Source organism: Leptonychotes weddellii, chromosome 4 (genome assembly GCF_054177405.1).
Source record: "Leptonychotes weddellii isolate Sample4059 chromosome 4, ASM5417740v2, whole genome shotgun sequence".
Lineage (NCBI taxonomy): Eukaryota > Metazoa > Chordata > Mammalia > Carnivora > Phocidae > Leptonychotes > Leptonychotes weddellii.
In genome coordinates, this window is record NC_138372.1 from 170,400,137 (window position 1) to 170,425,677 (window position 25,541).

Sequence of the window (25,541 nt, forward strand, 5' to 3'; positions counted from 1 at the left end):
CGGGAGCCGCTGCACCCCGTTTAGGAAGGCCCCACGCTGTGGGAGGGCCGCTGGTCAGGATCCCCGAATCAAGGTCACACCAGCAGTCGGCGGGGAACACCTGTATTGAGGGTCCTGAGCACGCGTGCGCCGCACCCCCCCCCGCCCCCCGGCGGACACCGGGCGGCCTAGGTGAAGAGGCGGACGGTGCCATCGGCCCCCGAGGAGAAGACCCATGGCTGGGTGGGGTGGAAGGCCACGTCCAGGACCCCCAGGTCTCGGGTCAGCACGTGTCCCCGCAGCACCTTCACCGGCACCAGCAGCGGGTTCTGCAGCAGGTCACTGTGGGGGAGGGGAGCAGAGGGCCTCAGGGTGGGGGGTGGGGGGTGGGGGGCGGGACCCCAGCTGGGCAGGGCACACAGGGCTCAGCACTCACTTGTACACCATCCCGTGGCAGACGATGATGCTCCCGTCGTCGGAGCCGGAGGCGAACAGTGGGTACCGGGTGTGGAAGGCCACGGCCCTGAGGGCCTTCTTGTGGTGTCTGGAGGGCAGGGGCTGGGTGAGGGCAGGGGAGGGCAGGGGAGGGCCCGCTGGCAGCCGCTCCCCCCCGCCACTCACCTCAGCACCCTGTACGGCTCACAGGAAAGGTCCAGGTCGAACCACACGAGCTTGCTGTCATAGCTGCCGCAGATGACGTTGTCCCCTGGGGGCAGACGGGGCGGTGGGGACCTGCGGGGCGCACGCTCCCCTGCCCCCCTGCCCCCGCCCGCCCTCACCTGCGGGGCGCACGCTCCCCTGCCCCCGCCCGCCCTCACCTGCGGGGTGCACCGCCAGGCTGGACACCCACTTGCAGTTTGGTCTTAGCTTCTTGGTGAGCTCCTGGCGCAGCAGGTGGTAAAGGCGGATGCTGCGCTGGGAAGCCACCAGCAGGAAGGGCCGCAGGGGGTGGAAGGCCACGCGCTGCACCTGTCCGTGGCTACGGCGGAAGGGGCTCTGGCTGCGGTGCCGGCTCAGCTGGTGGATCAGCACCTGCGTGTGGCCCGCGGCGGCCAGCACCACAGCCAGGTAGTCCCCACGTCCATGCCAGGTCACCTGTGTCACCGGCTGCAGGAGCAACACTGGCTCAGCTGGGCCCTCCCCTGCCCCTCCATCCTAACCCACACCCCCAGCGGCCCCCCACCCCACACCTTCCCGTGGCAGATGCGCAGCCTCAGGCCCGCCTGGCGCTCGTCCTCCGAGGCCTCCAGCCAGCGGGCGGGCTGCACCGCGGGCTCCTCGGGCGGGACGAAGGCACTCAGCAGCTGGTCCGTGCCGCTCACCACCAGCCGGTCCCCCAGGGCCGGGTTCAGCAGCAGCACCGAGTCCTCTCTGCGGGCCGAGTGACACACAGGCCCTCAGGCTCCGGTCTGCGCCCGCGGCCCCCAGCCCCCCCGGGCTGCCCACTTACACTGCCACGGCCACCAGGCCCACGGTGGGGTGAGGGTTCCAGGCAACGCTCCTCACCACACCCCCCACGGGCACGGTCCTCATGCAGCGGGCAGTGGCCACCTCCCAGAGCCGCACCGAGCCATCGTCGGAGCCTGGAAGCAGCGAACAAGGCCCTCTCCAGCTGCGGGGCGCCCCGCCGGCCCAGCAGCCCCCCAGCCAAGCTGGGAATGCCCCCACCCCAGGCTCACCTGAAGCCAGCCACTGGCCATCCGGGGAGACACTAAGGCAACGGACAAGGTCGCTGTGGCCCCTGTAGACCTACGGAGGAGAGGCACTGAGGCGACAGACCCCCACCCCGAGGCTCCCCCCCGACGAGGGGTTCCCCCCACCTGCTTACCAGGGCCTGGCACGTGGGGAAAGGCTGCAAGTCCCGCGGCCGGGGCAGTTTCGGGATGAGGTCTTCAGGGTCCACATTCACCTGGGACAGGTGAGCACGAGGTCACCCCGCCCCATGTCCTGTGCGCAACCCCCCCGCCCGGCGCACTGCTCCCCCCCCACACACACACCCTCATCTTGCGCTGCCGCGGGCACAGATAGAGGTCGAGGCAGCGCTCGAAACGCTCCTGGATGAAGCGGCCGTACGCGGGCACGGCCCGCAGGCTGGGGAACTTGTGCGGCAAGAAGTTGAGCTTCCTCTCGCCCGGCTCCTGCTGCTGCCACGCCAGACGCTGCAGGGACAGGGGTGAGCTGGGGCGCGGGGCCAGCCACGGGGGCCCAGACCCCACCGCAGTGCAAGGCCCACCTCCTCTTCACTGGGCAGGTACTCGGGAGGCGGGTTGTAGGACTCCGCGTGGCCGGGCAGGGCCAGCTTGGGCGCGGGCACGTGCATCTTGTGCCGGCCCAGCACAGCGTCAGGGTCCTCCTGCGCCCAGAGGTCGTAGAAGCTAGGGGTGCGGTCCCGGGGCCGGTGAGGCTGGATCCAGCCCATCTTGATGGCGTGCACCATGCGAGAGACCTGCAAGGCCAGGGCAGGTCAGTGCGCGTGGGGACGCGGGAGCGAACTCTGGACGCAGATGGCACCTACCTTCTCCTTCTCCACCAGGGACGGGATGAAGCTGCGCTTGTCGGCAGGTCGGTTGGTCACTGGGTGGATCATCAGGTCCCCGCTGAAGAAGTCCACAGCCGGCTGGGGGCACAAGCAGACGTGAGGGCCAGGACCCTGCAGCTGAGCCGCACACCCAGGGCGAGCTGCTGCCACCTACCTCGTACGGATCGAAGCTCCCGTCCCCAAACTGGCCCCGCTGCAGCCGCCGCACCAGGGCCACCTGCTCGTCGGTCAGCCGCACATCATGCCCTGTCATCCGGTCCTGCACCGTGCGCCTGGGGGGCCGGCCGCCCATCAGAGGCAAGCTCGAAGCCCCCCCGCCCCGCCCCCACTGGCCCCATCCGAGCCTGCTTACCAGTAATCAGGGTTGTCCATCTTGTCCAGAAACTGGTCCAGCTCGTCACGGGTCCGCAGGGGCTTGTAGATGCGCCTGCCGTCCAGATCATAGCCCACGTGGGGGAAGTCAGCGTACCACTCCAGGGGCACATTGCCCACCGTGTTCCGGATGTCCTGGGGCAGCAAGCCAGCGTGTCAGCATCGGGCACCCCCCATGCCCACCCCTCCCTCCAAGCTCCCCAAGAGTCACAGGCAAGGGCGGGGGGGAACCAGCGAGAGCAAAGGGGTGGGCCTTGAGGCTGGTGGGACGGGACCCGGGCACCCTGAGACATGCCCTCTCCCTGGGGTGTGACGTGGCATGGCGGCCGGTGCTGTCCCCCCCCCCCAACAACTGGCCCTCAGAGGCGCCGGAGCTGTACCTTCACATTTTCCACTGAAGTGGTGCCAACCCCAGAGCCTCCCCCCTGGATTCCTTGGCCAGGACTCTGGGCAGCCACAGACAAGGGTGACCTCATCGCCCATGGGCTCCCTCCCCTGGTGGGGGCCTTAGGCAAAAATGGGTAGCCACAGGCAGGGACTCAGAGAAGACCCCGCCAACCCACTCCAAGGGGAGGTAGAAGCCGCTGCGTTCTGCCCTGCAGGCATTCGAGGACCCCCCTCAGCCCTCCCTGGTCCTGCCCCCCACCCCAGAGCAGCCACATTCCTGGACACACATTCCTGGTCGAGGCCCCGGCCAGCCACCACCCTCCCTCCGCCCAGCACAGAGACTGCTGCCCAGGCGGCCGCTTCCTGAACAGTGGCCACAGGGGGAGGGGCCCAGATGAGACTGAGCACAGCGGGGAGCCCGAGGGCCCCTTGCAGGAGCACAGGACCCCCTGGGCTCTGCCCATCTGCACCTGCCTGCCCCAGTCCTGCCAACTTTCATACTCCCAGCAGGCCCGTCCTCCGGGGACACCCCCTGTGCCCCTGCCCTTCCTTCTCTGCACATGAGTGGGGGGCCACCCCTGAACTGGACAGACCCTGGAGCATGCAACAAGGGGATGGGGAGGCTGCCCCAGAGCAGGGTCTCAGGCAGAGAGCGCAGCGTGGGCCAGAGCTGGAGGGTATGACTGACACCAGGAGGCTGCGCCACCCGGGGACCCCACGCACAACTCGCGCTGGGGGGCAGCCTGGGACGGTGGGGTGAACTCCAGCCCCCTGGGCTCTGTGCCCCCTCCCCACTCTGCCTGGCACAAAAGGCCCAAGTGTACACAGGAGAGGGAGAGAGAGACAAACAGGGTGTGGCCCAGCACCAGCGCCAGGGCATCTGAGTTAACTTGCTCACGCAAGGGGAGAAGACCTGCCTGGGTCACGGGTCCCACTTGACCCTCCTGCCCCCTGCGGAGGCAGAGGGAGAGGGCTGCACAGCCCCGGTACCCCCCCGAGGGGATTCCCACTTCCCCACAGCCCCCAGAGACAGCGAGATGCTGCAGGCTCCTTCGGCGTGGCGCGAGAAGGCAGAGGGACGAGGGCCCCTGCTCTGTGCGGCCTCCGGGGGCTGGGAGGCGGGGAGGAGGGCGGGCCGGCGCGGGGGAGGGGCCGCCGCCACTATAAAGGCCCGGCCCGCGGCCCCTCTCCAGCCCGGGACGCACACGTGCGCGCGGCGCCGCAGCCGCCACCGCGGGCCCCCGAGACCCGCGCCTCCCCGGCCCCCGGGCGGCCGCGCGGCTGGCGGCATGCGCTGTGCAAGGCGGAGCTGACGGCGCGCCCGCCGGCCCCATGTCCTTCGCCATGCTGCGCTCGGCGCCGCCCGGCCGCTACCTGTACCCCGAGGTGAGCCCGCTGTCGGAGGACGAGGACCGCGGCAGTGAGAGTTCGGGCTCCGACGAGAAGCCCTGCCGCGTGCACGCAGCGCGCTGCGGCCTCCAGGGCACCCGGCGGCGGGCCGGGGGCAGGCGGGCGGGGGGCGGCGCCCCGGGGCCCGGTGGGCGGCCGGGCCGAGAGCCCCGGCAGCGGCACACAGCGAACGCGCGCGAGCGGGACCGCACCAACAGCGTGAACACGGCCTTCACGGCCCTGCGCACGCTCATCCCCACGGAGCCGGCCGACCGCAAGCTCTCCAAGATAGAGACGCTGCGCCTGGCCTCCAGCTACATCTCGCACCTGGGCAACGTGCTGCTGGTGGGCGAGGCCTGCGGCGACGGGCAGCCGTGCCACTCGGGGCCTGCCTTCTTCCACGCGGCGCGCCCGGGCAGCCCCCCGCCGCCGCCCCCACCGCCCCCCACCCGCGACGGCGAGAACGCCCAGCCCAAACAGATCTGTACCTTCTGCCTCAGCAACCAGAGAAAGTTGGTGAGTGTCGCCCACGGGGCATCCACGGAAAGAGGCGAGGAGGATGTGGCGGCCTCTGCCTCCATACCACCCCAGCCACCCACACCTGCTGGGCAGAGAACGGGGCCAGAGGCCGGCAGAGCAACCCCCCCCTCCCACCAGCAGCACCTGTGATCCAGTGCGCCCAGGGGTCCAGGAGGGGAGGAGCATAAGAAGGCCCCGCTGCAGCAGGCAGGGCTGGGCCTTCCCTGGGCCTTCTCCCCTCGAGTCCCCAGGGACACAGGTGCCCATGGGGACCAAACAGAGCCAGCCAGGGCTACGTGGGAGTCTGGGAAGCAGGGAGGACACCAAACTGGAAGAGGCTGGGGGACCAGACCAGGATTGGTTCAAGAAACTCTGGCCCCCCAACCCTGTCCCCAAAGGAAGGGGACTCGCCCGCCACCCCCCCCATCTGTTTGCCCTGTCAAAGCCCCTGCCACCGGCCCCAGGCCTAGTGGGCACCTGCTAGCCCTCCCGTGGCCCTGGCCCAAGCCCCCAGGGCTGCCCACTCAGACCCCCGGGCGGCTGTGGGCTCTGCAGACAGGAGGCTGGCGGGAGATGTGGGGGCTGGGGGAGAGGGCCACGTTGCGGGAGCGCTGGCCGGCTGTGATTTACAGCCCCTGCCGTGCTTGGTGGCACCGGAAAAGCAGGGTGAGCAGGGAGAAAATGCGGCGCGGCTTTTCCCGATCCCCATTTCCTCTCCAGACAGCACGCGTGAGCTCCTGGGGCCTGAACATCTGGGAAATTTAATTTTACAATTTCGGCTGCGCAGCAGTGTACTCTCCTCCCCAAACTGCATGGGGAAGCCGGGGTGAGCGTGGAAGGGGGTGCTTTCAGCACCCGCCACCTGAGACAGCACCCAGTGGGGAAGCCCAGAGGCGCGGGCTGGCGCTGGGTCTGTGGCCAGGCCCTGACACTGCCCCCTCCCCTCTGCAGAGCAAGGACCGAGACAGAAAGACTACGATTCGGAGCTAGAGGTGGACGCCGCTGGGCTATCCACAGAGAGCCCCCGTGGACCTGACTCGGGCACAGGCCTCCTGTGAGGGCGCCCAGCAAGCCAGCCCTGCCTCCGGCTACAGTGGGGCCGACGGACAGACAAGTGTGCAGGAGTCTGCACTGGCCCAGCGGGCCCAGGCCCACCGGAACCTTCTGTGCTGGCTTCCTACTTGGGTTTTCTTCTGGTCACTACGTGCTGGCATCTTGTGTCTCTGATATGATAATATAAAGTCTGGAAACTTTGTATAATTAAAAACAAAACAGTATCGTCCAACCGTGGAAGCACACAGTTCTCTTGAACGGTTCAGAATCCAGCCTGAGCCCAGCCCCTGTGGTGCTCTCGGAGAGCTCACTGCTCCCACCTTCGGTGCTCCCTGGGCCAGAGGCACCACTTCTCAGGGAAGGCCTCCACCCTCCAGGGGCTGGGCCACCCCTCCCAGGCCTGAGGCAGAGTGCGGCACCTCCTCCTGGCCTGAGGGGCTGAAGGAGACCGGTGAGGGACAGGAAAGGACAGAGGGAGCCCACTGCCACGCAGCAGGGGACCGGCCAGTCCGGTCTCCTCTCCAAGGGCCTGCCCGGCACCCAGGCGTCCCTGAAGGGGTGAGGAGGGCAGAGCTCACAGCACCATCATGCCAAGCCTCGGGGCGTCAGCCTTTGCCCAGAGACCCAAGAAGCAGACGCTTGGGGGAGGTGGAGTGAGGGGCACTGCCCGGCACAGCAGGTTTCCAAGCCTGGGTGGGCCTAAGGGTCCAGGCCAGATGGCAGCCACCTGCATTCACCCCTGGGCCCCCAAAAGGGCTATGGGTCCCACCCCTGCTGGGGTGCCCTGGCCCCCCCACCCCTACGAGCTGTAAGAGGAGAGGAGCTCCATGACCCCTGCCCCCCGGCCCTGCGCTCAGCCGCCTGCAGCAGTGCTCACACGGGAAGGAGGGAACCCTGGCTGCCTACCACTCTGCCCCACCCAGCTCCTCCAAAGGCCCCACCTGCTCGTGAGGAGGGCAATTTCAGGACCCCGCCCCAAGCTCTGCACAGCTGGCTGACCATTAAAATCCTGCAGGTGACAATTACGGTTTAGCGGCTTGAGCTCGGCTGGCACAGCACAGAAGAAAGGCAGGGGGTGGCCCTCTGTGAGCCACCTCCCCACCCCCCCCACACACCCCCTGCTGGTCAGGCAGGCCAGCAGCCTGACTTCCGGCCAGACCGGGTAGGGAATGGCGGAGGGCGCCAGGTGCTGGCCCTGGCCCCCACCCCCAGCCCTCAGCACAGGCTCCAGGGCCCCCACTGACACCCTCCTGGGCCCCCAGGGAGAGGCCAGGTGCCGAGGCCCACGTGGGCACCCCAACAGGGCAGGGCCAGAGCTGCCCCCCTCCTCTGCACAGAGGGGCTCCGGGGAACTGCGAAGCAGGAAGCGGTGGTGTAATTTTGGAGGAAACTCTCAAAGCCAGAGCCATTAAGGGCCAGAGGGGGGGCTGTGTCCACCGTGATAGAAATATAACAGGATAAAAAGACGCCACGGCAGGTTCCATTCAGAAAGAAACCCAACCCCAAATTTCCTTTCCCTAATCCTGCAGGAGCCTACAGCTGGCCAGAAGAAGGAGGGAGAGGGCAAGCCCCCGCCCCGCCCGCCTGCCCGGAGACGTGGGGGTCCAGATGGGGGCTGAGGAAGGCCCTGGGGGAGGTGTCCGGGGGAGGCAGGTGCACCCCAGGGCCTCTGTGCCTGCCTCCCCTGCCTCACTGGTTACGGGGCGACGTTCTATGGGGAGGGTCCGTGGCCCACCTGCCCCTCACCTACTGTAACCACATTGCCACAGCTGAGCCTGGGTGGGGGATGCAAACCTCCCTTACGAAGCCCCCCGCCCAGATGACGAGCACCCGAGTGGGCACCGACCTTGTGGTCACGGAGCAATGCGGCAGGAGACAGAACGGGGAGCACGTCCGGCATGAGGCCAGAGGGGAGTGCAGAGGAAGGGACAGCCCCTGGAGCCCCAGGACTGAGGGGGTGTCAGGAGACCCCTGCAGGGCATGCTGCCAATCTGGGAGGCTGGTAGGAGAGGACCCCGGGGACCCAGCCCATCGGGGCACGGTGTGCACGGGCCAAGCTCCCTGCTGCCGGGCCTGTGACTCCCAACAGTGGCTGCAGCTTGGCCGACTCAGGCCTGGGCAGAGGGCCCGGTGCTCCCTGAGCTGCTCGGTAGCGGCACGGCGGCGGTGAGGGCCTGGCCCGCCAGCCAACAGGAGGGAGCGGAGGGGGCGGGGGAGGAGCACTCCGTCACCCTCCACTGCTCCAGAAATTCAAACCAGACTGGGGGTGGCGGGCTGGCCCGAGCCCGGCGGCCCCACTTGAGTCCACTCGGCTCCTCACAGCCGCTGGGCCGGGGGCGGCAGGTGCTCCCTGCCCACTTCAGACACCGCTTCCTTCCCAGAATGCTGGCCTTGCCTTCCACCAGGAGGGACAAAGACCCAGGGCTCCCCCGTGTGTACACCCCAGAGGCAGCTGGAAAGGAGGGGCCGGGCCCGCGCCCTGGGCCAGCCGCCGCCGCCTCTGTGGGCCAAGCTGGGCTGGAAACACTCTGATGGGCCCCGGCTGTCAGCTCCCTGTCCCCGGCCTGGGGAATGAGCTGCCGGCGGCACCACATGATTCATCACCAGGCCCAAGCCCGCAGGCCAGCCGGCCCCCACCCTGCTCAGCACCTGTGGGCTGCCAGGAAGCACATGTGACCCTGTGGGGGCAAGCACCCCCAGACCCCTCCAGGTCAGGCGCCGAGCTTGGAGGCGCGGGCTGAGGACACAGACACCCCCCATGCTCTCCTGGGGGGCCACTCTGCCCCAAGGACAAGCCTCTGGGATGGGGCCAGCAGGGGTCCCCCACCCCCCAGACTGCACCGGACATAAGCAGCAAGCAACAACTGGCTGATGTGTCGGCTGGGATTTTTCCGCTCTCGATGAGCCCCTCCCCTCCCCCTCCCCAAAGTGGCTGCAGCTGTCAGGACCGCAGATTGGAACTGCAGGTACGGCGCTGGCCTGCTGCCCACCTCCCTCCCGTGTCTGTCTGCGAGGGAGGAAGCCGGCCCACCTCTGGAATCCTTCACTCTCTCCTCGTTCTGCCTCTCCCACCTGTCCCCTGGGAGCGTGGGGTCAGCCGCCCTCGCTCAGGCTCTCTCTTTTCCCTTGCCCCTCTCCGATTACAATGCCGGCAGTGTTCGCTCAGCCCCCTGCACGAAGCTCCCGCCTGTCTCCGAGCACCACTCAGCCTTCCTGAGCCTCAGCCTCTCCTCGATCCTCCACCGTGTTTAATCTCTGTCACAGGACCGGGCAGGGGCAGGCTGGGCCGTGTGCCCCAGGCTCACCTGCTGCATCTGAACCCAAAGAAGGTTCCAGCAGGATGAGTCCTGGTTCACAGACCAAAGGGGAGAAAGCCAGGTCCTACTTGGCCTCTTCCTGCCTCACAGGCCAAAGCCAGGTGAGGAGACTCCAGCAGGAGACCGGGCCAAAAGCAGAGGCCATGGACCAGCTGGATGGGCCAGGGGGACCAAGTGGGGAGCTCGGAGCCACCTTCCCAAACCTCCTCCATCAGACCGCCATTTCCACTTGCTGACTCAGGTGGCAGGACACCTCTGCGGCAGCCGGCCCAGACACCACCACCTCCCTCTGTCCATCCCTCTCGGAAGTGCCGCCAGCCAGGCCCAGCGGAGCCTCCCATGTGTGCTGGCCCAGGACCCCTCTGAGACCACTGCTTGGCCCCCCACCAATCCCTCCATGGCTTGGAGGTAGCAAGTCCACCCTCCATGGGGTCCATGGGAAGGGGAGGGTGCACCGAGGCTGCCCTAGCTCCCAGGCCCTCAGATCCCTGGCCCCCACCCACCCTGGGGGTCCCCTGACTCTGCAGTCCTGGGTGCGGGCACAGGCTCATGGCCCCCCTGCGGAGTGGAAGAGACCTGTTCTGAGACCCACACTTAAAACACAGAGCTGCTGCTGCTTGAGTTGGGCCTGGCCCCAGCTCTGCACACCTGCCCCCATCCCCATCCGCAGCGCTCCACACCTGCCCGCATCCCCATCCCGTGCTCCAGAATCTCACTCTGGAGGACTCACCTCAGCCCCTGCCTGTGGCCCCGTCCCCAGCCCACTCTGCAGTCCCCTCACCCACCTTCCTACAGAACTTGCCCCACTACCAGCCACACCTCCAGCCCCAGGGCAAACCCTCCTCCCTCAGGAGGCCCCTGTCCCCGCACTCTCCCACCGCCCTGCGTGGCTGGGTTCCTACTGCCAAGGAAACGCTCCCAGTGGGCACACGAAGCAAGCTAGGGCCTCACCACCCACGTGCCCCAGCGCCAAGGACCCTGCTCTGTCCCAGAGCGCGCACGACGCCCCTTACACGGGACAGCTGCTTCCACCACTGCACCCCCCCCCGCCCCCACCCTGCCCTCCCCAGCGGGAGCCCTCTCTCCCGACTAGGGAGGAGCCCCAGGCCAGCACAGGGCAGGGGTGCAGCACTGGCAGGAGGAGGGCGTGCCTCCTGCCCCAAGCGCCGCAGGCCTGGCTGGGAGGTGGAGCCCCACGCGGCACCGAGGGGCACTCTGCGGTCACAGGCGTCACGCCCACGGCGCCCCGCGGCCACCTGCACGGCCGTGGGTCAGGCCAGTGGGAAGGGACAGACTCGCAGGCTGGCTGTGGGGGTGCAGGGCCGACACGAGCAGGCTGAGCGCCGGGCGCTCTCCACAAACAGCTCGAAACCCGAGCCGACAGGCTCCCGCTGACGCAAGCGCTCTGAGTGCGCGGGCGGCCAGGATGGGCGGGGCGGCGGCCCCGGGAGGAGCGGGAGGCCGCCAGCGCTGGAGGCAGCTGCCGGTTCAGTAGCTGGGAGAAGCCATTAACGGCCGTTTGGCGAGAGAGCAGAGGGGATCGCGGGCTGTGGATACAGACAGGCCTGGGCCCGTCCCTGCGGGATCCCAAGCTACCGCGAGGCCAGGGCGCCGTGGCGCCGGCCAGGGCCGCAGCCCCGCCCCCTGCCCCCAGCGGAGGTCCCGCAGGGGACAGGAGGGTGTCGGGCCCAGGCGTTCAGGGACTCGCATGACGGGGGAGGATGCCTCCCAGCCTCTGTGGCCAGAGTTCATAGCCACCCCTCACCTCTCACCTACTGCCGGCCTCAGTTTCTCCCAGCTGCTTGAAACAAAGAGGGGCGGGAGGCTGTGAAGGCTGCCAGCCCCCTCCCCCCACGCCGCCCCACCTCCCCGGGGTCCGGAGGCTGGATGAGATCACGTCTGTGAGGTGCCGGTGCCGTGGGAGAGGAGTGGGGTGGACACAGCCTGCGGCTGCTCAGGACTCCCCCCGCCCCAGGACCCCCGCCAGACCCAGCAGCACATCCAGGGGACCTGGGCCCCAGTGCAGCTTGGGATGTGAATTTGGGGACTGAGAAGGGCAAATGTATGGGAACAGGGCTCAGAATATCCACGAAGGTAGAATGTCACTCATCAGTCAACGTCTGGGATGGGGGGTTCCCCAAAGCCAGGCCCAGCAGAGGCCAGCAGTCAGAGGGTCCAGAAGCCCCAGCATCCCCCAGCTCAGGCCTCAGATCCAGACCCAGGGAGTGGGCAGGGCAGGGTCCAGGGGAAGGGAGGCTAGGTGGCACTTCTACCCCACCCTCAGGCCTCCACGCCGCAGCGTCCATGAAGGTTGTCTCTCCCAGGAGCACCAACCCTGTCAGGACACCTCTGCTGCTGGCCAGGGCCTTACGTGGGGTCCAGACACCACTGGCCACTCCCAAGGACACTGCTGGGAGAACGGACTCTGCCCTGACACCGCAGGTGTCCCCAGACTGTGGGCCCTCCAAAAAAACCACGGCAAGCCACAGGGCACACCGGCCTCCGAGCCCCACGCTCCACACCAGGTACCCAGCGGGGCCACTTGCCGCCCGGGCCCTGGGGCCTCTTCCCCAAAGCCCAGCGCACTTTGCTTGGATTGCAAAGACACCCACGACGTCAGGGTGGAAGAGACCGGTGCCCACGTGCCCCCGATCACCCCAGGCACACGTGCTGCTCAGGGCAGGGAAGCATCTGTGGGCCTGGCGAGCTCCTGAAAGATGAGCCCCCTCGGGCCGCGGGCCGGCTGTGCTGGCAGAAGCTCGGGAAGGCGGGCACCAGGGCCCCCTCCTGTCACTCGGACATATGGGATAGTCATTGCCAGAGGAAGCGGCCCCCGCAGCCCCCACTGCGGCTGCAGGCCAGGCCGGGCGGCCGGGAGGAGCGCCTCCCCGTGGGCAGGCCCAGGCCCCTCCCCCGCCTCTGCACTCCATTTACAACCATCATCGATTTCTCAAAATACCAAATATAAAAAAGTAGCCGACAGGATGTGGCTGCCGACAGCCAGAGCCCCTGGGAGGGGGGAGACAGGCAGGGAGCCGCACTGCGCTGGCCCCCCCTCACCGTGTGCGCCCGCTGCTCCGGCCAGGAAACCAATTTATTTTGTTTTGTCTCTGTTCTCTGAACGCACAGAGACCAGATCGGGCGGGCAGCCAAGGCTCCTGCAGCCGCTGCCAAGAGAGCGTGAGCATGGGGGCGGAGGCCAAACAGGGGAGGGGGCGCGTGCCTCCCCAGGCCCCGGGACAGCCCCCGACAGGCGGCAGGAAGAACTCTGGAGGACGGCCGTCCCTGCGAGGCCCGCACCAACGCGGCCGTTCTCCCCCAGCCCCGAGGCCCGCGGCCCAAGGAGGCACCTGGGCGCACACCACGGCGCGGGGGCCACAGCCCTGCCAGTGACTGGGACACACCTGGGAGGGGACAGGCAGGAGGAGACAGCCACCTCGGGGCTCAGAGCTCCTCAGCTTCCAGCCCTCCCAAAGCAGGCAGGCCCAGGTAGCAGAGACACGGCCTCTGGCCCACACACCGGGGCGTCTGGATGCCAGATGGGGCACTCCTGGCCCACCACCATGCTTGTCCCTTCAGACCCTAAACTTGAGGGGACACCTGGGATTCACTGGGGCCCACATCAGTCCACACCTCGAGGACACCAGGGAGGGAAGGGACAGATCGCCCAGAGGCCACCCACCTCCCGCACGAGGCTGCCAGGCGACGCTGCTCGGGCCTGTCACCCCGGGGGCCCAGCACAGGCCAGCGGGCGTACGGAAGCCAGCCCTGCCCCAGCCTCTCCGCGCCCACCAAGAGCACGAGTGCAGCCTCCACAGAGCACGAGGGACCCCAGTATCAGCCGGCCGTCCCACAGACACGCGCGGGGGTTCACCATGTCACGTCCACCCCACTTCCTTCCCGAGCAATGACACACAGTCCAGCAGACATGTATCCCCAACCCCGAAATTGCCCTTCCGGACCACGAGCGCGGCCCCTCACGGCGGCCTGACTCCTCTGCACCCAGGGCAGCACAGCCCCCAGCTGGGGAAGGCGCCCCCCCACCCCTCGTGGGAGAGCAAGCCCAGCCCCACCTCCTCGTCAGAGCTGTCCTCCGCATACTCTTCACAGCCCTGCACTCTCGCCACCTCTGTCCTTGGGGAAGGGCTCCCAGCCTGTAAGAGAGAAGGGGACAACGGTTATGTCAGGACACTGACGCCCTCTGACCTCGGGCAGAGCCCACGCCCGCAGTCCCGTGCCCCCTCCTTGATGGTGGCGGCTTGGGAAGAACAAACTGTCCGTCCTGCTGGTGCTGAGGCCAAGCTTCCCGCCGCCCCCAATCTCTAAGCAGCTCCAACCTGGCTCTGGGCCTTAAGACAAGACCAGTGACACCCCAGGTCTCCGTGGGCCTCTTGGGCCCCACCCGAGGTCCTCTGTCAAGGGCCAGATTCATCGCCGTGTGCCAGCTCCGAGGAAGGACCCCAGGGAAGGGCTGACACCTGTACCAGACGGGAACGGGAACACTCAGCAAGGAAGCCACCAGCTGAGGGCCCAGCCGCCCCCGCACCCTCTAACGAAAAAACCGGCTGCAGGGCTCCTGGCCCAACGGCCCATACCCAGCCCTGCCAGGCCTAGGAGAGCCCAGGGTCGGGGAGCAAAGTGGGGGTGGCCACTTGGTGGCAGCAAGGAAGGGCGGGGCAGGGCCCACACCTGGGCCGGGCCGTCTGGAGGAGGGCGTGTGCACCTGCCGTCAGCCACGGCGGCAGGACCCTTCCCCCAGGAGGCCCCGGCGTCAGCCCAGTCGGCCAAGGGCCCAGAGAGGCACCCCTAACCTACAGAATGCCGGGAGGATACAGCCCCCCAGGCCAACCCCAACCCACCAGGTCAGAGAGTGGGCGCCCCCGAACATTCACACCCTAACCTGGAAAAGAGATTCTTCCCTCGGGGGGGGGGGAATCGGGTGTACCGGAACCGGGACTGATGGGGAAAACAGCCCCACCTCTCACTCCCGGGCGCAGTAAAGTACTCGGGAGCAGGGGCCCCTGAGCGAGGCGCCCCCGCCAGAGCCCCACTCCCCTGACCGGGCAGGAGCCAGAGGCCTGTGAGGTGGCTCTTCCTCTCGCCTGTTTTTTCCCTCAGTATAAGGAGGGTGGGAGACTAAGTTTTTTTCCAGGCCAGGAACACGGCGGGATTCGGTTTCCATGTCTCCCCCACCCCCGCTCCTCATGCTGCACGCACTGTGGGAGCCCTGCCCGCTGAAAGTGGGTCAGCACAGCCCGATGGGTGCAGGGCGCGGTGGGGGGCGAGGAGGGCGAGCCCCGACCAGGGCTCCGACCAGGGCTCCAAGCTCTCCTCCATCCTTGCCCACAGCAGCGACCAGTGGACACACCTGCCCCAGGCCCAGGGCCAGGCAACAAGTCTCCTCAGCAAGCGCCCCTGACGCCGGGCCAGGGCCGGCGGATCCACGATGCCGGCCTCCGGCCAGACTCCGCAGCTGCCCACGGCACCAGCCCACCCGACGCTCTCCACCAGCACTGAGCTCCGGAGAGTCCCACGCCGCCTGTGCCTTGGGCCACGGTCACGGGGTCCCAACAGGAAGTGTCACGGCCCCTCGTCCTCCAGGACACCCCACATCGCCCCGTGCTGGGTGTGGCCGGCCCCCAGGGACAGCATGCAGGCGCAAGGAGCCAGAGACAGGCAGGCCCCCCGACAAGGGGGGCCCCCCAGCGGAGGGGCTGCAAGTCCCCACACAAAAGAGCTGGCCCCCAGGCCCTCCTTGGTCTCCCTCCAGAAGTGCCGCTGCAGGGGACACGGTGGCCGCCAGGGGGCAGCAGAGCGCGGGCACGCGCGGCTGCAGGAACCAGGGGAGGCTCAGGGAGCCGCGCACACCTGTGGACACGACACCTGTGGACACGACACCTGTGGACACGACACCTGTGGACACACTTGGCCGTGGTTGGGCACTGGGCATTTAAACAGGACGTGAAACACACAAGGGGAACACATCTTGTTTCTCTGCCCACCCCAAGACCATAATTAACACCATGAGGACCCAAGCAGGGGCCCCCAGGGGGCTCTGCCTCGATGGCATCACAACTGCTAGAGACCCCCTGGCGGCCAGCATCAGACCCAGCCCAGCCACACCCCACCGCCACCTGGCACGGGACAGCTCGGCTCCTCCAGCTTCTCACACAAGCGGGACCCCGACAGCCCCCGCGGTGACGCAGACGAGGGCGGCCAGGCTGGAACTCGGCTCCCTGCATGGCCTTCCTGTGGGGTGAGAGACGCAGAGGACAGCAGGGCAACAGCGGCCCCCACGCCCTGAAGGTCCGCGGGAGGTGCGCCAGGCTTGTGTGCGTCCCCGACACCTGGGAGCAAAGGTCAGATCCAGGCTGCGGCGGGTAACGTGCGTTCTCGGGGATCTGGGGTGTAGCACAAACACACGAATGAGCACGACTGAGGGTCCACAGGGCTACCGGCCTGCCGCAGACCCCGCAGGGCGGCCAGCAGTGCTGCTAAGCCTCCTCGGGGAGCCAGGACCCTGAACGGCAGGTATCAGCGAGCCCTGCGCACGCGGCTCATCTGACAAGAGACGCAGACGGATACTGAGCAGACACGCACAGTCTCTAAAGGGTATACGCTGCTGGGCCTGAAAAGACCAGGGGCAACACAAAATGAAACTCCCCCTCGTTCCTGAGGGAAAAGGCACATGACTCGCTGGAGGGCCGGGAGCCCGAGCCGGCCCTGCACAAGGAAACGGCTGCTGACACCAGAGACTACTCTGTGCTCCCCGCCTCCCCATTTACAACAGATGAGTTTAACGGGACTCGACACCACCACTGCAAATGGCTGTATGGGGACGAGGCCCATGACTCGCACCAGCTCCAGGCCTGATTCACACGAGCCGCTCGCGCTGGGCGTGGCAATAGGATAAGGTGGGGGGGCGTTTTGTACACAGTGGCTGTTTCATTATTTTCTTTTAAATTTCTTTATTTGGGGGCACCTGGGGGGCTCAGTCAGTGAAGCATCTGCCTTCAGCTCAGGTCATGATCCCAGGGTCCTGGGATCGAGCCCCGCATTGGGCTCATGCTCAGCGGGGAGTCTGCTTCTCCCTCTTCCCCCACAGCTCGTAGTCTCTCTCTTGCTCTCTGTCAAATAAATAAAACGCTTAAATATTTCTTTATTTGAGAGAGAGAGAAAGAGCGCGCGCACGTGTGATATGAGGGAGGGGCAGAGGAAGGGAGGGGGGAATAGAGAGAGAGAGAGAGAGAGAGAGAGAGCGCACACATGCATGTGGGGCAGAGGCAGAGGGAGAAGCAGACTGAACAGGGAGCCTGATGCGGGGCTGGATCCCAGGACCCTGAGATCATCACCTGAGCAGAAGGCAGATGCTTCATTGGCTGAGCCACCCAGCACCCTGGGAAAGAGAGTCTTAAGCAGAGTCTGAACTGAGTGTGGAGCCCAATGTGGGACTCCATCTCACGACCCTGAGATCATGACCTGAGCCAAGACAGAGTTGGGACACTTGAGCAACTGAACCACCTGGATGCCCCAGACTGTTGCTGTTTCAAACCATGGCTACAAATCTTTGACTCTCCTCCCATCGAGGGCAGAGGCCATATGCCCGCCCCCGGTCCGGGTGGGTTCCTGGCAGGCTCACCTGTCCAGGGAAAGCAGCCCAGACCGACGACGTGGGAACTCAGAGTCTGCAGCTGTGCTCTGGAGCCCTGAGCCCTCTGGACGAGGACAAGCCCAGCAAGTGCCAACCATGTCACAGCCTGGACAGATGAGTAAAGAGACCCCAGCTGTTCTTCCTTAGGACCCTCACCTGAGCCCCAAAACACGAGGTGTGATGAGTGATGACTGTCCTAGAGCAGAACCCTGCAGGGGCACAGGAAACGGTGACGTGTTCCGAGTGCGCAGCCTAATTCTCAGGCGGGACCCAGCTGAAGGCAGCAGTGGGTCACCCCAGACATGACACCACCTCACCCTGCCTGAACACTGATCCCCAGAAATGAGAGTGCTGTAAAATGGCTGTCTGATGCTCAAGGCATTGGGATGGATTGTGGAACGGCTGCCTACCTCCCCCCATGGGAACCAATCCCACCCCAGCTGCTGGCTCACGTCCTTAGCTCTCCCGGTGGGCCCCAGGCACTTCCCAGCTGAGGTGAGCTCTGTTAACCAGCTGGTGAGACTACCTGGGGGTGCCCGCCTTGCAGTACCCCACAAGCCACAGCGCCCACATCACACCCCACCAGTGCCCACGCCTGGACCCCAGTGTGGGCAGCACCATCGTGGCCCGGGCCCATCGGAGGATGCAGGGAAGTGAGGACCCTCCTGCCCACTGAGAGGCCCTGGTGAGCGGGAAGCACAGGTGGGTGTGCTGGGATGGGGGAGCCTAAGGTCGATTCGCCCCCCCACCGCTGCCTGAGGGTGAAGGCAGGAGGGGCGCCGGCAGCGCAGCGTGGGGCGGGCACGGCTCCTCTCCAGCCTCCTTCGGGGAGGTGTGTGCAGAGGGCTCTGTGGCTGGGGCACAGTGTGAGGGGCAGGGGCCGCAAAGTGTGCCCCAGGAGACCAGCCTGGTAGACAGGGACTCAGGTCAACAAGGTCGTGGAGCACCAGGACAAGTGAGCGGGCAGCCAGTCCTGAGAGGACCCGGAGACAGGGGTGGGTGCTCTAAGTGGAGGCAAATGGAGTAAGCAGACACGAGAAGTCTCTCCAGCGAGAAGCACAGCAGAATCCTGCGCCCAAAACTACATGCATCAAAACAAGCTAATCTGCCGGGTGCGAGCAGCCTGCGGCCACGGACCTCCCTGTGAATGCCCTGAGCCCCGAGACAAGACCTCCGTGGAGGAAGATGGGGACCCCACGGCCCCACCCTCCCGAGCACCTACCAGCCCCCCAAATACAGTGCTCTTCCTCCCTTGAGCTCCTCCAGCCCCTGCCAGCACCCTGAAAGTACATCAGCCCGCCTGCGTCCCTGACTCCCAGAACCAGTGAGAACACGAGTTACTGTCCCGCCGCTAAGCATGGGGCTACTCGGTTACATGACAACAGATAAGGGAGACAAGGAGAGACAAAATGGCACCTGGCGCCACAGACGGGAGACCTCAGCCCAGCGGAATGGAAAGGACCCTGGTGGTCCTGACCCCCTACGTGCGGGCCGGGCAAATGCACAGCTGCTCCCACCAAGGGACGCCGACCAAAGAAACTTCTGAGATCAGGGGAAGGAAACTGAGGGTCAGGGAACAAAGGGGGTTAGGAGAAAGTTCTAGGACGAGAGATTAAAAAGAAAAGAACTGACGGAGACACCTATTCCCTCCTTATATTCCTTCCCCATAAGGATCCACCGGCCCCCTGGGAGAGGGCTTGGGGGCACTTCCTGGGGTCCACTCCAGCCTTGAGCTAGAGCCCCCGGGAGCGGGGAGCAGGGAGCAGGGAGGAGGCTGCAGGCCCAGCTGGGCAGAGAGGCCCAAGTTCAGAAGCGGCACACGCCAAGGGTCCACGTGGCCTTCTCTGACCCACGCAAAGGGGAATGAAGCGCAGCCTGCCGAGCCCGACCTTTGAGACACGAGAGCAACAAAAACTTCCCGCTTTGGGCGTTCTCAATACAGCTTAAACAGTCCTCACAGAAAGACAAGAAAAGATGCCCCTTTGTAATGTAATGTAAGAAAATACCATAAAGCAACAAGAGACCACATCTTCCATGTGTCAAAGTAAGAAAAAGAAAGACTCTTAAGCACACGTGGTCTCGGCGGATACGGGAAATAGGTGACTGAGGCGGCTGTCACGAGTGCTAAGTGGCACTTCCCTTCCACTAAAAATGCTCTGGCCTTTGACCCAGAGATGCTTCTGGGAACGCGTCCCAAGAACTGCTTGCACACGTGAGAACGAGCATACGCCACGGGATTCTGGCAGCGCTGCCCACCGCCGGGGCGGCCCCCACGCACCGCGGACACCAAGTGGTGAGGACAGCCCTCAGAGCCAGAGGGAAGAGCAGAAGACAGAAGTTAGGAAGCAGGCAGGCACGGCACAAACGGAGGCCTGGATGTGCAAAGAACACCCTAGACAGACCCAGGCACAGTCCTCATCCTTACGCAGGGGCAGGAGGCAGGACAGTGGGAGGGACGACCCTCAGGAGCTCCCCAGCGATCACCCTGTTGTGTCCTGCGATGCTTGTCACATAATCCCACACAACCCTTAAAAAGAAAGCGGTGGACATGTCTGAATCGCGTCCAAAGACCCAAGAGGAAGTGGAGAAGGAGGAGCTCACATACAGTGGTGCCCAGGGCAGCCTGGCACCAAAGCGGGCCATGTCTCCCCAGGACGACCCTGAGCACCTGGGCCACGTAACCCCATCCCTCCCCATGGGAAAGGAAGGCGGAGACTCAGGGCATTCCCCCCAGAACGTGCCAGTGATCACCCGGCCATCCATTCTCATCCCTGGATGACTTCAGCAGGATAGTCACAGCCAGTCTGGGATGGCCCTGTGGCAGACGTACCTGGAACCCATGACTTGTGGGGCAGGGTCCCCTGACAATGACGTATCAGCCCCGTTCCTCCCAGAACAGGAAGGCAAACCCTCCGGCTCCGTCTTGTAGAGGTCAGTCAGCTGACTGGAGTGCCTGGGCCGGGTGCATCCCACTCCAGTCCGCAGAGCTGGACTGTGAGCAGCACCTCGCCCTGCTGGCTTCGGCCTCAGGCCATGTCCCTGACGTCAGCACAAAGCCCCATGGGGAGGCGGGGTGCCCTTCGGGCGTGTGCAGCAGGGTGGCAGGGAGTGGGGGGTGGCTCGCCCATCCTTGGAAGTGGTGGAAGCCTTGACACAGGTTAAGGTGGACAGAATGCGGAAGGAAGAGTGGCAGGAGCACATAGTGGCCGAGGAGTTAGGGGAAAGCCCCATAGCGTGGTGCCGGTCGGCGGCCTGGTAAGAACCAGGCCCCAGAAAGGAGGCACAGGAATGGGAGGAAGAGTAGCTGGGCATTTTCTGTGGCCTCAGAAGCCAAAGTGGGTCCCTGGGAAGTTAGCACTTCCACTTGCAGAAGTAGCTCCCCTAAGACTGCTCCAAAGAGTGAGTGTGAGCACAAGAGGTGGAGTGGGGAGCCAGCTCAACCAAATGGAGGAGTGTGATGGCTGTGGAGGAACAGGTGGAAAAAAGGAGAGATGGGGAGATTTCCACTAAGGACTGAGAACACCCTCCCTCCACCTCAATCCTCTCTCTTGGCCTAGAGAAATTCAACCCTAGTAAAATGACAACTGTGCTTTAGAACACAAAATACTCCAACAGGGGCCACCTGTACCCCTCAATTAAAGCACAATAAAGCCAGAGACGTGAACACCCAAGCAGGGCAGGAGGCTGAGGCTGCCCCAGCACAGCGCACATTGGGGGGGCCGTGGTCCTGGCTTCAAGCCGGGGCGCGGATCGGGCTGCTGTGGAGCCAGAGACAGCCTCACCCCCCTCTGAGAACTGGTCCCATCCAGGCGGCCAGAGCCAGCTTCCCTGGACTGAAGGCTGGAGAAGGGAGGGCTTCAGTCCCCGCTGAATGCGCCAGCAAGCAGACCCGAGAAGGTGGCCTTGCAGAGAACACACAGCTCCGCGGGCACAGCACCGGCCCAGCCGCTCAGAGGGAGGGAGCGTGGCCACGCCCACAATGGTGCCCCTCCACCAGACTCCACGCGCCAGCCGCTTGAAATACTTGCACACGTTACCTAGCTTAGAGAATTTAAGTAGAAATTTTTTAAAGGGGCGCCTGGGTGGCTCAGTCGTTAAGTGTCTGCCTTCGGCTCAGGTCATGATCCCAGGGTTGTGGGATCGAGCCCCGCATCGGGCTCTCTGCTCTGCGGGAAGCCTGCTTCTCCCTCTCCCACTCCCCCTGCTTGTGTTCCCTCTCTCGCTGTGTCTCTCTCTCTGTCAAATAAATAAATAAAATCTTAAAAAAAAAAAAAATTTTTTTTAAGTGGGGGAGGGGCAGAGGGAGAGGGAGAGACTCTTAAGCAGGCTCCACGCCCAGCAGAGGGCCCGCCCCCATGACCCTGAGATCACGACCTGAACCAAAATCAAGAGCCGGATGCTTAACTGACAGAGACACCCAGGCACCACAAATAGAACATTTTTATTTAAAAAGTTATTTAAACTTTTTTTAAGTAGGCTCCATGCCCAACACAGGGCTTGAACTCATGACCCAGAGATCAAGAGTCACATGCTTTACCTACCGAGTCAGCCAGGTGCCCCAAAAGTGATTTAATTTTTAAAAATTATTTTTAGGGGCACCTAGGTGACTCAGTTGGTTGAGCATCCAACTCCTGAATTCGGCTCAGGCCGTGATCTCAGGGTCATGGGATCAAGCCCCTTATCGGGCTCCATGCTCAGCAGGGAAACTGCTTAAGACTCTCTCTCTGCCCCTCCTGCTCAGGTGCACGTACATGCTCACGGGCACATACACGCTCACGCTCTCTCTATATATAAAAAATTAATTTAAAAATTATTTTTAAAATTTTATTTCTAAAAAAGGATAAAAACCCCTTTTCAAAATAAAAAAAATTAGGGGCTCCTGGGTGGCTCAGTCGTTAAGTGACTCTCGATCTTGGTTCAAGTCTTGATCTCACAGTCATGAGTTTAAGCTCTGCCTTGGGCTCCATGCTGGAGCTTTATTTATTTTATTTTATTTTATTAATTTTTTTATTTTATTAATTTATTTATTTAAAGATTTTATTTGTCAGAGAGAGAGCAAGCGAGCACAAGCAGGGGGCACGGCAGAGGGAGAAGCAGGCTTCCCGCTGAGCAGGGAGCCCGATGCGGGACTCGATCCCAGGACCCCGGGATCATGACCTGAGCCGAAGGCAGATGCTTCACCGACTGAGCCACCCAGGCGTCCCGTGGAGCCTACTTAAAAATAAATAAATAAATAAATGTGTGGATCCTTAATTGTAAAAGGAGCAATGACGTGGAAAGATGATTATTAGCGGTGGTCACCAATTGGAGCATTGGTCTTGAGGAAGAACTTCCACTCTTTACTGAGTAGTGTTGATGAAAGATTTAATTTTTGTCAAGGAAGGTACATTTTGTAATTTTAAAAAGTTAAAAAAAAAAGGAGGAAAAACAGTTCAGTTGCCCATCATCCTACAAACCACAGTCAATACAGTTTGCACATCATCCCTCTATGCACACCAGCATTATGACTAAAGCTTGAATGGGTAGAAGGTTTAAATCTCGGTACCTGGGTGGCTCAGTTAGTTAAGTGTCTGCCTTCGGCTTGGGTCGTGGTCCCAGGGTCCTGGGATCAAGTCCTGCATAGGGCTCCCTGCTCTGCAGAGAGTCTGCTTCTCCCTCTGCTCCTCCCCCCTGCTCTTTCTCAAATAAATAATCTTAAAAAAAAGAAAAAAAAGGTTTAAATCTGACTTTAAATCCTTTCTTCCTAGGAAACAGATCAAACAAGCATGGCTTTTTGGTTTCTATTATGGGACTAGATTTCTGTATGACTCAAGGTCATAACCTTCAGGACACCAGACCCATTGGAAATACAAATAGTTATGAACTACTTTCTAAAACATTCTAGGGGTGCCCAGGTGGCCCAGGTGGCTCAGGTGAGCCTTCGGCTCAGGTCATGATCCCAGGGTCCTGGGATCGAGCCCCACGTCGGGCTCCCTGCTCCTTGGGAAGCCTGCTTCTCCCTTTCCCACTCCCACTGCTTGTGTTCCCTCTCTCGCTGTCTCTCTCCCTCTCTCTGTCAAATAAAATCTTTTAATAGATAAATAAATAAAACATTCCAAAGAGCAAATACTGTATCTTAATTAAATTAAGCTTTTCTCTCATTTTTCTCACTTAAGACAAGGGGGAAGTGCACCCTTCCCCATCATCACAGGGACAGGTACAGGCCAAAGCCTCACCCAGCCAGGCTCCCTGGAATCAGGCTCAGGTGTTCGGGTGGCTCCCTGTGTGTCCTGTGAGCTCCCCACCAGGCAGTCCCTTGCACATGAATCCCTACCTCAGGCTTTGCCCGCAAGAAACCCAGCCTACAACTGAAAGTGGGCTGAGTTCCATGGAGAGGTGACATCAGAATCACCTGAAGAGGCCCAGGCATGTGGATTTTTGGAGTTCCTGAGAACAGAGCACATAACTGTGGTTGAAAAACAACCCCCAAGAGCTCAGAGCACTCCAGCTCTAATCAAGTGTTCCACTTGGCGCCAAATGTGCCCACAGGTGCATCAGAGGAAGGATGTGGGCCTTGGGGTTCCTAAGGAAACTTGGGAGAAAGCAGTGTGGGGACAGCCCCCCAGAGAGCCTAAGACCTGGCAGTCACTTTCTTTCCTGGCCATCTTCATCTAGAGAGGAGAGCCTACTGGCAGGCTCCTCGCTCACCCACCTGCACCTGCTGCCCAGTGGTCTTCTCCATTCCGCTGGGGCCCTCATCACTGCTGACCCCATCCTCTCTCTCAGCTGGGTCATCTTCACTACTGTCGCTGCCGGAATCTTCCAGGCCTGAGAACACACTCTCCTCGCTTTCAGACAGGCCAGAATCACTGCCATCCTGGAGGCTGGGAGCAGGAGCACAGGCGAGAGAAGGCTGCAAGGAGCACAGTGTTGATGACGGCCACACCCCCAGGCCACCCACCACCCCACAGGCACCCTGATGACCCATGGCTCTGTGTGGTCAGCCTCCAAGGCCAAAGCCCTCAGGTCACAAGCTTCTATCTCCACCAAAACCATCCACCCAACCCGGGCAGAACCTTCCTCACTGTCCACCTCCACTGACAGGATGGCCACCTGCCCTCGGAAGGGACATTGAATTTCTTGCATCTCACAAGGGAAGGGCTTTTCAAGGACAACATCTCTTTCTTAGAGTTCAGTTCCCATCACATTTCCAACCCAGGCTCTCCATCCTCCGCATCCCACGCTGGCCAGCTCCAGAGCTATGAGGGCACTGGGGCAGAAGCTGGGGCCAACAGAGGTACAGGACCATGGAGGGGCTTTTCTCTCTGAAAGAGAAGCCTCGGTATCCAACTAGATTGAGACCAACAGTTGATCAGTAAATTGTAAAGGTGGGCTGAACAGTGACAAAAATGATACAAATCTGACTTAAAAACAAGTATATACCCACTCGTCCCCTCCTCGGGTAGGGCCCCAGCTTTTCCTGAGCAGAGCCCTGCTTACCAGATACCATCTCACCCCTATCTCTACAGGACACAATGCACAGCGGGTGAACCCCGTCATTGCCGTCTAAAAACGAACAAGAAATTGTAGACTTCCAGGAAACTTCTGAGTACGGAATCCTGGATTTCACTGTTTTTCAACAGTCTGCAACTCTCTCACCCAGTTGGGCAGCCTGCACTCTGTGCAGAAGCTGCGGGCCCGCAGGCGAACAGCACGAAGGAGAGTCCGCTGAGAGGCGCTCAGCTGCACGTGCTGCCAGGACCTTCTACAGCCCGGACGTACTGACATCCACCGCCGGCGTGGCCGTCCGTCCACTTAAAACCCAGGCGGTAAGCCCCGGGTTCGTTCAATCGCCTATCTTCCTTCACTTCTGCAATATGCCTGACGCGCCCCAGCGCGCAAATACGTACATACTCCCTGGGGGAGCGAGCGCAGATCTGTGCGACGGGAGGATGCACAATCCAAAGGGTTTCAGGGCTGCCGCACAGGACGCCACCGCTCCCTACTCCGCCTCCCCCTCCAGCCGCCCCTGCGCAAGGGGTGCTCCCGGCCAAGGCCGCACAGGACAGGCGACCCCGCTTCCGCACGTTCCCAGGCCCGCCGCGCGCTGGGTGGCCTCGCGGTGGGCCGACGAGCCACCACGTGCGGCCCCGGGCCCCGCCGCCCGACCCCGCCGCTCGGACCCGCTCCCCCGTCACCTCCTCCGGCTCCGGCTCCGGCTCCGGCTCCGGCCCCCGCGGCCGCTTCCCGGGCCGCGCCCCCGTCGCCGCTGCACGCCCCGCGCCCCGCGCGCCCGCCATGCTACCCGGCCGGTCCCGACCGCGCCGCCACTTCCGGCAGCGCAGGCCGCGTGGGA

The 25,541-nt window shown here is 63.6% G+C and overlaps 2 protein-coding genes across 3 annotated transcripts; one reads left to right on the top strand and one right to left on the bottom strand.

Annotated features, from left to right (window-relative positions):
* Window positions 1-86: 86 nt before the first annotated feature.
* On the bottom strand, window positions 87-25,541 carry BOP1 (BOP1 ribosomal biogenesis factor). The gene is made up of 16 exons (XM_081816704.1): window positions 25,384-25,541; window positions 23,898-24,098; window positions 13,629-13,709; window positions 2,871-3,025; window positions 2,673-2,790; window positions 2,495-2,596; window positions 2,213-2,425; window positions 1,977-2,138; window positions 1,808-1,888; window positions 1,659-1,728; window positions 1,430-1,562; window positions 1,170-1,350; window positions 798-1,086; window positions 601-685; window positions 416-523; window positions 87-321 (listed from the first exon to the last, which is right to left on the bottom strand). The coding sequence occupies exons 1-16, from the start codon at window positions 25,483-25,485 to the stop codon at window positions 168-170; spliced, it is 2,235 nt and encodes a 744-aa protein (XP_081672830.1). The 5' UTR covers window positions 25,486-25,541; the 3' UTR covers window positions 87-167.
* Window positions 3,024-6,470, top strand: LOC102742436 (basic helix-loop-helix transcription factor scleraxis). 2 transcript variants are annotated; one of them, XR_434749.3, is made up of 3 exons: window positions 3,024-5,182; window positions 5,906-6,011; window positions 6,137-6,470. XR_434749.3 is itself a non-coding variant. In XM_081816705.1 (2 exons), exons 1-2 carry the CDS (start codon window positions 4,610-4,612, stop codon window positions 6,173-6,175), a joined length of 612 nt encoding a protein of 203 aa, XP_081672831.1. In that variant the 5' UTR covers window positions 4,476-4,609; the 3' UTR covers window positions 6,176-6,470. The 2 variants fall into 2 exon arrangements, 1 of the variants encoding a protein (XP_081672831.1); XM_081816705.1 differs by lacking the exon at window positions 5,906-6,011 and having other exon boundaries at window positions 4,476-5,182.

Bases quoted from the DNA above. Each gene is read 5' to 3' on its own strand.
- LOC102742436 (XM_081816705.1), top strand. From the start codon at position 4,610: ATGTCCTTCGCCATGCTGCGCTCGGCGCCGCCCGGCCGCTACCTGTAC. The intron at 5,183-6,136 runs GTGAGTGTCGCC...TCCCCTCTGCAG, and splicing joins TCAGCAACCAGAGAAAGTTG to AGCAAGGACCGAGACAGAAA.
- BOP1 (XM_081816704.1), bottom strand. From the start codon at position 25,485: ATGGCGGGCGCGCGGGGCGCGGGGCGTGCAGCGGCGACGGGGGCGCGG. The intron at 24,099-25,383 runs GTGACGGGGGAG...TGCTCCTTGCAG, and splicing joins CGGAGCCGGAGCCGGAGGAG to CCTTCTCTCGCCTGTGCTCC. The intron at 1,563-1,658 runs GTGAGCCTGGGG...CGCTGCTTCCAG, and splicing joins TGGCCAGTGGCTGGCTTCAG to GCTCCGACGATGGCTCGGTG.